Below are 12,001 nucleotides of genomic sequence, written 5' to 3'. Positions count from 1 at the left end.
TTCAAGGACCAGCGCCGTACCCGGCCTGCAATCTGGGACCGGCTTTAGGGCTAAGCGGTCGGCAGTTGGACCAATTGCCGGCAGTGGCTCGGCAAATCCACCAATCCAGGGATACTGGGAGGCAAAAAAGGCTCCACTCCATAGATTACTCGGTACCATTTAGCGCGAAAGGAACTGCAATTCCATTCCAACTTGCTTCCAGCGGCCCTCCACAATCCACAGACCCCGATCCAATGCGGAGAAATCAAGTGGAAGACGCATGGCACGCCAAATTCCGACCTGCAAACCCGTCTATCATTCCCCCGCCCCAGGGCCCACTCGGCTACTGTTATCTGCCGAGGCCAGCTGACACTCTGATCGACTCGATTGGGTAGATGCGGCTTATCCTGCATATCTAGGTCTTTGATACTGGGGTCGATAGCGCAATCATTTGATAATGACTCGAGATATTCCAGACTATCGCTGAGATCATGATCAAATCCTGATAGCGGGAAACTCAACGTTTCCCGAAAATGCGGGGGTGGAAACGAGACAGCTGACGTCAAACTTTCCGGGTGATGACCCTCAGCCAATCTGTCTATTCTCCTATCGCAAGCATCATCATATCGCGCGGGGGTGGTGTTATCAGCCGAGGCTACGGCCGTAGTGATCGTCTCGGATGGAGGAGTGAAGAGTTGCCGTGATAGTTCGTAATGTGGATGGCGAAAGAGATATATGGACTGCCGTCTCTGGCAGCCGGGATGCGAGGTAGACAGTACCAATCAAGAATCCAGCATGGCCATCCAGCGAGCGCAACCAACAGTAGAGGAGCTGAAGGCGGCTGTTGATGCTACACTGGCATCATTGCAAGCGCCTCTCCGTGAACTCAATCACACAGTATGACTTTGACTCCATGTTGTCGAGCTGTGTCGTACTCATGCCTCCTTAGATTTGGTCTCATCCAGAAACAGCATATGAAGAACATCAAGCGCATGATGTCATCTGCGATTTTCTTGAGAAGCAGGGTTTCACTGTCACTCGCCATGCTTACGGATTAGATACCTCATTTGAGGCGGTCAGCGGATCCGGAGGACGACTGATCAACTTCAACGCCGAATATGATGCACTCCCCGGCATCGGTCATGCCTGTGGTCACAATCTAATCACTACCAGTAGTGTTGCTGCGTTTCTCGCCCTTTCCGCTGTGTTGAAGCAGTATGGCATTCCCGGACGGGCCCAGTTGTTGGGTACGCCAGCGGAGGAAAATGGCGGAGGAAAGGCCAAATTGATCGACGCAGGAGCTTATAAAAGTGTGGATGTGTCTCTTATGGCGTATGAGAGCCCTTGCTATCTCTCCAGACCTCCTTCCGCTAACTTCTCCAGTCATGCAGGTCCCCGAGAACTCTTCCCGGGCGTTGTGTCGGACGGTGTTGCAGGGGTTCGGATGAACGCGCGCAAAGAGATTCATTGCACCTTTCGTGGCAAGAGCGCCCATGCGGGCGGTAATCCCTGGGATGGCTTGAACGCACTAGATGCCCTGGTGGTCTCATACAACAATGTCGCTGTTTTGCGTCAACAGATGTACCCTGACGAGCGGGTACATGTGGCATTCTTGGACACGCCCAAGGTGGCGAATGTGATTCCGGCCTTGACCAAAGCATACTGGCAGGTTCGAAGCCCGACGCTGAAAGGGTTGAATGTCTTGATGGGTAAAGTGAGAACTTGTATCGAGGCTGGGGCGATGGCTACCGGATGTGACGTGGAGATTCTGGAGTAGGTTGAGATTCCCGGGGTGACGAGGGCAAAGCTGATGTTGGCAGAAATGAGCTCTACACGGATATCAAGATCAACGACACCCTGTGCGACCGATACCAGCTGCACATGAGCCGCTTCGGACGAAATGTACTGGCACAGCATGAGAAGGTCTTGACGGGGTCGTCGGATATCGGTTAGTCTTGGTTGCTTCGGGTCGAATTACTGCTGACCGGTCACAGGGAATGTCAGTTATCTGGTGCCAACACTTCACACGATGTTTGGGATTACAGATGAGAAAGGCTCGTTCCCTCATCACCCCAGCTTTGCCGCCGCCGCAGGAACGGACACAGCTCACGAAGAGGCGGTGATTGTGGGTAAGTCGCTGGCATTGATTGGCTGGGATATGTTGGTAAACGACGACCTATTTGCAGTAGCGCAGCGAGAGTGGCAGCAGGCTGTAGAGGAATAGGTAACTGAGTAATAGTGAAGTCTAGAGATTCAAGAAATCAGAGTTGTGCCCATCATGTGATCAATCTACAATCAATGGCTGAGGGAATTGTGTAAATGCAGACAATGCAGACATCGTCACTGACAAGCTGGGCCAGCCTTAGGACATGCATGACAGGGGAGACATCCGAAAGTCTATATGAGGTGACAGGTAAAGATGGTGGGGGATTGAGGATCCTGTCACTGCGGGAGTTGGATCCTTGGGTTCTTCTGTGGCAGGGGGAGAATGGGTGAAGATGGAGAGGGAGTCTCCCATGGAACCAAACCCCCATCTTTCTTCAGCTTTTCCGTACTCTCCACAATCCACACCCACTGACCTCATGGCTTCCCATTCTTTCTCCCTTGGGGGTAAAAAAAGGATAACTAAGTTAAAGCAAGTACCCGCTTACTAAGCTCTTTCTTCCCCGGTTTCGCTTCGTCTTCACGTTCGATTTTTTCCCTGTCATTCCGGACTAACCGTCTCTCTGCGTTCTTTTTTACCGATCGGAAAAAAATATTATAACAAGAAAGCTCAAGCTCACCTTTGCCGAGTGTCTCCTCTGAGCTTCTTATCACTTCGCGCCCCCAATCTCACTGATGCCTGCCGATTGATCGGTTCATCTCAACTACTGAGTGGACCTAAGTATTGTGCCATTTCATGTCGGGTCGGAACGCGCCTCGCTCGAAGAATGGTATGCGGCATCGCCCGACTCTCCTTTGCTAACCGAACGGACTAACTTACCAACTAAACTTCGCTTCTGCAGGATGCAGCACCTGCCGCCGTCGTAAAGTGAAGTGTGGTGAGGAGCGTCCGGTATGCAAGCGATGCTTTAATTTGCGTCTGACTTGTGAGTGGGGGATTCCTGTCAAACGAGGGGGGAGCAAGACGGGGGAAAATGCCCCCGTTCGTCATCTGCAGCCCCGGTGGCCGCCGCCCACCCGCAGCGATCCGATCACCACCACCACCACTACTACTACTGCTATTACTACTGCTACTACTCCCACTACTAATGTCGTCGCTCCCCCTATCCCCCTTGACTCTCCCCCACTAATCACTACTACTTCAAATTCTACGGCGGTGACTCCTATTGGAGCATCTGTTGATCTTCTTAATGTCCACTTTGGCAACACCTTGGCCTCTCTCTGGCCTGCCGTCCCCGGAACTGCCCCGGATTTCTCCCCAGCTTCCCCGGACGGCTTCCTCCCCACGAGCTGGCCAATATATCATCCTCCACCACCTTTTCCTCAGACGCCCCCTCTATGTCCTTCATTAACGGGTACTGATTTCGCCTGCACAAATGCCCTGGTACTATCCGAGCATGATCGGAAATACTTTCAATATTTCCCCTCCTCCTCCGTCGTGTTCTACTACATGAAGAACTGGCAGTGGAGTAGTTTTTGCTACCTCTATCAGGGACCTGCGCGCGTGAGTAAAGTGATAATGCGAATGATCCTGGCGCTGTCGGCGAGTGACATGTATCGGAATGGCCTCGTGGTACGCTCGCCAGGACGCCCCACGGCGGAAGACCACGGCCGCTTTCACTACGGCATGGCTGTGAAAGAGTTTCGACATATGTTGGAAACCCCCAAGGCTCAAGTCTCCAGGGCGGAGATGGAGATGATCTTTGCGACAATGTTTCTCATGGTCGCCTATGAATGGCAGTTTGGGCACTGTCTACGTCATCTGCAGCTGCATCTTCAAGGCGTGCGCTCGCTACTTGAGACGCACCCGGAGCTGTTTCAACCCAAGGACTTTGATGAGGTGATGTTGTTGATGGATCAGGATCATGCAGCGGGGGAGGTAGCCTCTCGGGTGTCCTTCATTCCTGAACAGTTTCTTCTCTGGATCATGTAGGTCCCTTCCATCGATGCTTTCATATCGTGTGCTGATTCGGGGTTTCTGCACAGATATATCGACATCAACCGACGCGTCCTCGAGACCACCAGTGATTCCCTCACTGACTACGTACTCAAGAGCGACAACCCCGCTATACATCCCGACCAGCTCCACCGCAGCGCCCGCCTTTGGAGTCGCTGCTTCTGGGGCAAGCAGTACCCGGACCAGGAAATTGCCGACGACATGGAGAATTATCGGGCCTTGGAGTTGATCCACGATGGCTTCATTCTATGGCACAAGGCTTGGGCATGTCTAGGCGAGCCTGAAGGAACAAGCTACACGCCTGACAGAGTCTACGCTGAGATCCTCTCCGTGCGCAATGTAAGTGATTTAGTATCTGGCTGTGCAGTCCTTCCTTGCTGAGAGAGACCCAACAGCGTTTCTCCGACCTTCTCCTTACTGCGAAGATCTCCGGGGCGGGCTCAACCCGTCGCACTTTGAACACAATCTACTTGGCGGTCAGCAACTTTTATGCGCTCATTCTCTTTCATCGCCGTCTACTCAGCCCGGGTCAGGCCCCGGCCGCGCTCCACCGCCAGGCACTGACCGGAATTCTTGAGACTGCTCATAAGCAATTCACCGTTGACCCGCGTCTCCTCCGAAGGTTACACTGGCCCCTGTTGATGGCACTAATCGAGACCGACGATCCGCTCCAGCGCGACTGGCTGCGCCAGCGCTTGATAGAACTGCGTGGATTCCACTCGGAGTATCTGTGGGTGAACCAGATTGCAGACGAGGTGTTGGCTCGCCAGGAAGCGAGTCCGACGGAGATGGTTGATTTAGGGGAGTTGCTGCGCAATCTCCACGCCTAATATTTTCTCTTTCTTATCTTCGTGTTCGATGTATGGTACTCTTTTTGTAATATCTTCTAAATGTAAATCCTCTCTTCATTAGTAGGGCACTGTCACTCCTCTCAAGCACATGCTGCGGCGCATAGCTTCTGGGTTTTATTCATCTAGATATTCTCCAAAAAGTACGCATCGTACGCAACCTCCCCCTTGGCGCGCGTCGCGCGTCCCACAATGACCCGATTGTTCATCCACCGGTATCGCTCATGCCCGGTCTCCAGCTTGATATGCAGGTGAAACCAGTACTGACCTGGATCGACCTGATCGTCCCCATCCATGAGCGCTTTCAAAACCTCAGGCGGACCAGAACGAGTTCCTTCAGTGCTACATCATACGGGAGCCGGATTAGCTTTGCTCATCTCATCTCATTTCATATCACCCAGCCGGCTCCCTTCTCCTTGCACCCGTCCCAAATCCCCAAGTCCAAAACCAGACACACAGACCAGAAAGTTTCACCTACCGAATATAAATAAACGCCCCATCATCACTCTTGATCACATAATTGGTATTCACATGCGTGGTCTGATCCTCCTCAACAAGCCTGTCATGGTTGCGTAGATTATTAGCCTAGCCACTCAGTCCGGGACAGTACAGTACAGAACTGAACCACTGCACCCACTCCCCAAACACTTGGAATCCGTCACACATTCGGAGATAAAAGGCGAAGGGGTGTGACTTGCACTATACGTACATGAAATCCGCCCCGCCGGGCACCACCTCCCCATTCAGGTATTTCCCCTGCACGGTCCCGGACTTGATGGGGACGCAGCGGCGGCGGCCGTAGGGTCCGTGGCCGATCTCCATGGGAGGGTCGACGGCGCAGCGTAGGGTGAAGAGGTGGGTGAGTTGTGGGGGTGGGGAAAGGGTGTCCATCTTTTTGTCTTGTTGTTCTTATGGCTGGGTGCGGGGGAGAGGGGGGGAACGAGGAGAAGTTACTAGTGGGAGGGCGGATTTATGTACCTGAGGGGAGGGGATTCGTTGGTTATGTACGTGGGTTGGCTAAACTGTGTGGAGTCGTGATGATGATGGTAGTCAAGCATGGGTTCGGATGTCGGCAGTTGGATGATGGGGAGGGCCCACTGCCAGTGGTTTAGGGAGGTGTGCCTAGGCTCAAGGGTTGGGTTGCGCTTGGGGTTCCTGGGGTCGGATTTGGTGGTTGGATTGGGAGGATGAGCGAGATAGATATCTCACGGTAGCGTTTATCTGGTTGCGTTTGGTTGTGAGTACCTAGATAGAGAACAGTAGATGGGATGGAGTGGTGACATCATTTGGTACCTCCGCGGTTGGTTTGATACTACTCAATGTTTTGTGAACTGCTTGTGTCTGATACAGCTGTGCAGCTATGTCTATCATCGATTGATCGCAGTGCGATTGACCACACTCCTTTCCCAACTCCAAATGTAGGCTATTGTAGACCTCCCGACACCTTATAAAATCCAAGTTCTCATTAGAGCACACCGTAACGCCTACCCAGATTGATTATGCACATATGCCGGTCGCTCGATCCCTCGAGACCGACCAGCCATCATTTTCCACCGCGGAGAAGCTGCCCGCGACCCTCCGGTGCGGACAGCCTCCCCTCCGTCCGGTGGTAAAAAGACATCAAGACGCTTGTAAAGTCCAAGACTCGCGCAGTGAGGTATAATACGATAAGATGACCCAGCTCCCAATTCCCCCGCAACTCTCAACGGCCGATATCTATCCCATGACAGTAGGCGTGAAAACCGACAACTCGAAAGTCAACCCGCCGGTCGGGTTTCCTACGTCGCAAGACGAAACAACGACAACCACCCAGCCACCTGTCCACAGAAGACTATTCAATCGCTTAGGCGCCACCGACGAGGACGTTGTTGACGGGAATGTGGACTACATTGATTACTATTAGCAACGCTGCTTGGAACTGACTGTCTCCGACAGAGACCGTCATTATTCGGCAGGCAAACATACTCAGCTTGACGATGTAGCCGATGAAACCCATGATCAGGAAACCGGTACCGACAGCCTGGCTGATCTTGATGAACTCGCGCTTGTCGGCTGCAGTGCGCATTAGCCAAACACTCACAAATGATCATGGCGGCGATCACCGCGGTGGATCGACGATAACGGTCACGGGGGCAGGAGACTCACGCTTTTGGCTGCGGTTGACGAATTGCATGCCATCGCGGAGGAACTCGCGGGGCACGTTGAGAAGTTCTTGGACCTGGTCGGACATGGTGATTGAGAAGGGAGGGTGGGATGGTGGGTGGTGGTGCAGTGGGTGGAAGGTGGATGAGGACAGAATGTTGGATGGGGTGGAACGCGAATGGGCCAGCTGTGCTCTTCGGGGATGCGAACTACCCGGAGAAATTGCCCCCGTAAAGGGCCGGATTATGGTTATGCCGAAGTGCTGGCCACGTATCACCTGATTGTAGGGCTGCGCTGTGGCTGGTGCTAGACGTGTCTCGGGGTGTGGCTGGTATTCCGCGGCGCTGTTCTACTCCGTACATTAGACAATGCTTGAGATGGATGCATGCCTCTTACTATGTAATTCGCTCTTCACAATCAAAACTCAGTCTATGACCATCCCAGCAGCAATATGAGAGTTCGTTTGCTCGCATTGAAGGCGAGGCACCCTTCTGTCATTTCTTGTTGCACTTGCCCTGCCCTTTCAGACATCTCTCTTGCTTGATGTTCGCTTTCTCACCTCCCAAGATGGCTCAAGGTGGTCTCAACTTCTCCAATCTCCACTGAGATTATGATGAACTGGATTCAATCAAGCCACACAGTTCTCTATCATAACGTAAAACTTCCTCCAATTATCTCCCACTCAAAACATTGGTTAATATCATCCGCAGATGACTTCAAAGTTGACATCGCTGAACCTTTGAAGCATAAGCTCTGCTTCTCCTACTACCCCTTACTGGACGGCGAGCCCATATGTATCTCAACCGTGGTCCACAGTTGGGCTTGTGTATATCGTGTGTTTTTCGTTCTGCATCGGCCCACAGTTATTCCAGATCACCCAGAAGCATGCGTAGGGGTGCAGCTTGATTTTCGGTTTCTGTTGCTTGGGTACGTATCCTTGCTATGCTGTCGGGTCGGATTCAAGCTAGTTGATCGTCTAGTGGAAGTGTCTGGATGGTTCACTCGCACGAACTCGGCTGCTGCTCTCAACGAACCCTACCTTTTCGTGGTACAGATGCGCTGTCTAATTACCGGCGAGAACGCATATTATGACATGAATTCCGATGATCAAAGCGTTATCTGACTGGCCGGAGCACGTCTCTCAGGTCCTGTAGTCCTTGTTTCGGGCATCGAATCGATCCATCATCGTCTAGTCCGTCATTTCGAAGCGATTCGTGCTTTGTGAGCTTAGGGACGCATTGTCTGCTATTTCATTTCTTCAACATGGGTGCGTTTATCGTCCACACGAGGCTGGGGTCTTGCAGGGAGATCAGTTTTGGAAAGAGGTGATGCCACAAGCGGGACAGATATCATGATGGCTGGTATATGATTCAACTGGTAGAGATTACACTCTATGTTATTTGTGCAGTGGACTTTCTCAACCGATTTGCGCGTCAGCAGTTATATTCTTCAGTATCAAGAACAGTACGTTCTCACATGCCTGCCACACTGGCCTTGGCCTCGACGTTCTTCCTCTATGTCCCCGCATTCTACCGAGTCGTTGAGCTTCAACAGGGGTTCAACGGAAATCTGGCCAGTCGCGAAGAACACTTGGTTGCCTTCGACGCGCCAATGGTGGGAAATGCATTGATAGTCCTCGTCATATTTCCACCGGCTTGTTTGTTTCAGCAGCACGATCTTTCGGTGGATGATTCACACGAACTGCATGCGCAGAGTTGAGCAAGGCTGAAGCGTGAAACTTGATTTCCAGGACCCTTAGATGCTCTGGCAGCATTACCCTTAAAGCTCTTGTTCATGCATTGTAAGTGAGATGAAGCGGCGCACTATGATGACCTTTGTAAACGACCTTGAAGACGATGTCAACATAGACTAGCATGTAGCTTCATTAGAAGATAGTTCTTTATTCAGGTAAGGAGGGTTGATAATCACCCTAGAGCCTGAGCCCGCAAAGACCAATTGATACATCATCCAGACTCCATTCTATCACAGCGCTTGCATCGTTACAGTATACGTCTGGGTTGAAAGGGCTCACTTATATGCATGTTCTTGTCTCTATGGGGCAGTCTCTCGAAGCACTCTCTATTATCTATCTCGTCGCACGCTTCATTTGCCTACCAGCATAGCCTAGTTTGAAGCGCTCTGTTTTTCCCAGCCTCCGATCAGATCCTCGTATAGGATGAAAGTCCGCGCTAATCGCCAAGGACTTTGCATGCAAGCTGCATGTTGTCTCAGCAACCCCTCCTGCAGCTATGTAGGTCTTATCACAATTTAACACAACTTACCGCTGAGCTCAATCATGAAATTCCTCTTCAAAACACTGACTTGGCCAACTGATAAGCCATGCAAGTATGATTCGTCCTCATGCACCAATGCATCACCCTCTTTCCATCCGCCCTTTTAAATCCCCAGATGGCGACAGAATTCATTTCAACATGCTACGATGAGCACCACTTCATCCTCAATCGCCATGTCGGTCCAGGCGGCCTGGGAGAGCTGCTCCAAGATTGACACTCTTTTCATCCTTGTATGCTCGGTTTTCTGCTGGTTGATCATTCCTGCGGTCGGCCTGGCCTATTCAGGCTATTCGACACGCTTCAACAGTCTCGCGTCCTTCTACCCGGGTTTGTTAGCGGTCGCCGTCTGCTCCATTCAATGGTGGATGATCGGATACTCTCTCGCCTACAGCGAGGGCACCAGTGTCATCGGCGATCTCAGCAAGGCGTTCCACATTGGTGTCCTTGCTAATCCTGTCGGTTCCATCCCGGAGATTTTGTTCTCAGAATTCCAGCTCATCTTCTGCGCTACCGTATGCGCGATCGCCATCGGCGGTGCCTGCGAACGCGGACGGCTGCTGCCTTTGATCCCATTCATCTTTGTCAGTCACTTCACTCTCTCTATGTATGCTTGCCTGCCACACGCTTTGCTTACCCCCCACAGCTCTGGTGCACCTTCATCTACGCACCCCTCGCCCACATGGTCTGGTCGGAAACAGGGTTCCTCGCCAACCTCGGCGCCCTCGATTTCGCCGGGGGCACGCCAGTGCACATCTGCAGCGGCGCCACCGCAACGGCGCTGAGCGTCTACCTGTCCTACCCCTTGTTCCGCTCGCGACGCTCCTCGTCGCGCACCCCGAGCCATCTCACTCTGCACCGCCCGCACAACACGCTGTGCCAGCTCCTCGCCCTGATCATCATCTGGAACGCCTGGCTAGCCTTTGACGCAGGCACCACCCTCGCGCTCAACTTCAAAAGTGTCATGGCCGCCTGCGTGACGAACCTCTGTGCGGCCTCGGGTGCCCTCACGTGGGCCAGTCTGACCTATTACCATACGGGGAAATGGAGCTTGGACAGTACCTTCCTCGGAGCGATCGCAGGACTCGTGCTCATCACACCCAGCGCCGGGTTCATCGACCTGCCCACCGCAATGGGGTTCGGGGTGCTGGGGGCAGTCTGCGGGTACCAGGCTCTGCGCATCAAGTTCACCAAGCGCGCGAAACACTACCGCTGGGTGGACAACGGCGACACCTTCGCCACGCACTGTCTCGGTGGGTTCCTAGGGACCATCCTCACGGGTCTGTTTGCGCAAAAGGAGGTCGCTGCGTATGACGGGGTCACGGACATCGCGGGTGGATGCCTGTTCGACGGCAACTGGGGACAGCTGGGCGTCCAGGTGGTCGAGGCGCTGATCGGGTTTGTGTGGAGTTTCGGGGGCAGCTATCTGTTGTATGCGTTGATCGACTGCGTGCCTGGCTTGGAGGTTCTGGCTACAGATGAGTATGGTCTGCATTGATGAGGGTAACAGGATGAATGCGCTAACTTTGGCGGACAGGGAGATTATTGCCGGGCTGGACAAGTCTCAGATGGACGAGTCGTTGCATGAGGCTCAATGGGCTGGCGAGGAGGATTACCATCCATTCCAGGGGTCCCTTCAGCTATAGGGAGGCGTGCTTCTTTCTCCTCGTCATCATAGAGTTGTGTACTGGGACTTCCCAGCGATACAATGCACACATCTCCTGCCCCTCTTTTGGGGTATATTCCACCTTTGATCCCAGAACCCCAACCATGCCGTCGTCACGATTTCCCCTTTAGTCAATAAAGTAAACACCAAGCCCCCGGCTCCGACTCGCCACTTTGACTCCAGCCACCACCAAAGCTTAAGCTCCACCGGCACCTCGGTTTCAAAGTTCAGCCACAAGTACTCGCCCAGATGCTCTCGTACAATCCCGGGAAAACTGCCGGGACCGGACCCACGGGTTCGTACGGCGCTGATCGGCCGAGTGCACAGCCTGCATCTAGACTCTACTGGTATCTACTTCGGAGTAGGCTTTAAAGTGTAGACGGACTTAACGTCCGAACACAAGTCAGCCATCGCTGGAAGTCAAATTTTTAAGTTATACTTTTCAACTAGACGACCAGACAATGAGGTCGGAGTGTCCGGCAGGGGGCAGGGGGCAGGGGGCAGTGGGCAGTGGGCTATCACACAAAGTGTGGACTGTGGGCTCCAGTACGCTACCGCGCTAGATGTTCTTTATCAATCCACTGCAGAATCGACACCTCCGTCGGACACATCCGAAGGATCTTGCTTAGCCGGGAGATCTTTTTTTTTTTTTTGTTTTTTTTTGTTTTTTTTTTTTTTCGTGTGCATGCCACTAAAGGAAGGTGACTATATCTTCTGGTTGTTGGTCTTGAGCACACATACTACCTGACTCGTCATGTCATGCATAAGTGAGAACCTTGTCGGGGATCTGAATTCCCCCCAAACCTACAAGGAGGGTGAGAGTTGCACTAGGAAAGTAGTTCAGAGTCCGCGTTCCTCTCCAAGCTTTGGGAGTAGATACATCCGCTGTAGAGCTGAGGATGTACTCGGTAGTTGTAAACTACAACAACTACAAATCCAACCTCCACTCACGGGT

The 12,001-nt window shown here is 52.7% G+C and overlaps 2 protein-coding genes across 2 annotated transcripts; both read left to right on the top strand.

Moving 5' to 3' along the window:
* Positions 1-286: 286 nt before the first annotated feature.
* On the top strand, positions 287-2,475 carry BP01DRAFT_419872 (M20 family metallopeptidase; the record flags this gene model as incomplete). Its single annotated transcript, XM_025579429.1, has 5 exons — positions 287-876; positions 929-1,752; positions 1,800-1,927; positions 1,974-2,108; positions 2,393-2,475. The coding sequence occupies exons 1-5, from the start codon at positions 715-717 to the stop codon at positions 2,473-2,475; spliced, it is 1,332 nt and encodes a 443-aa protein (XP_025435718.1). The 5' UTR covers positions 287-714.
* A 403-nt stretch (positions 2,476-2,878) lies between these two features.
* Positions 2,879-10,878, top strand: BP01DRAFT_370387 (Rh-like protein/ammonium transporter; the record flags this gene model as incomplete). The annotated part of the gene is made up of 6 exons (XM_025576602.1): positions 2,879-2,912; positions 2,985-4,071; positions 4,129-4,438; positions 4,495-4,823; positions 9,535-9,964; positions 10,027-10,878. The coding sequence occupies 6 exons, from the start codon at positions 2,879-2,881 to the stop codon at positions 10,876-10,878; spliced, it is 3,042 nt and encodes a 1,013-aa protein (XP_025435717.1).
* Positions 10,879-12,001: the final 1,123 nt, after the last annotated feature.

This window comes from Aspergillus saccharolyticus (assembly GCF_003184585.1).
Source record: "Aspergillus saccharolyticus JOP 1030-1 unplaced genomic scaffold BP01scaffold_1, whole genome shotgun sequence".
NCBI classification, from domain to species: domain Eukaryota; kingdom Fungi; phylum Ascomycota; class Eurotiomycetes; order Eurotiales; family Aspergillaceae; genus Aspergillus; species Aspergillus saccharolyticus.
This window is presented reverse-complemented; position numbering and strand designations above follow the sequence as displayed.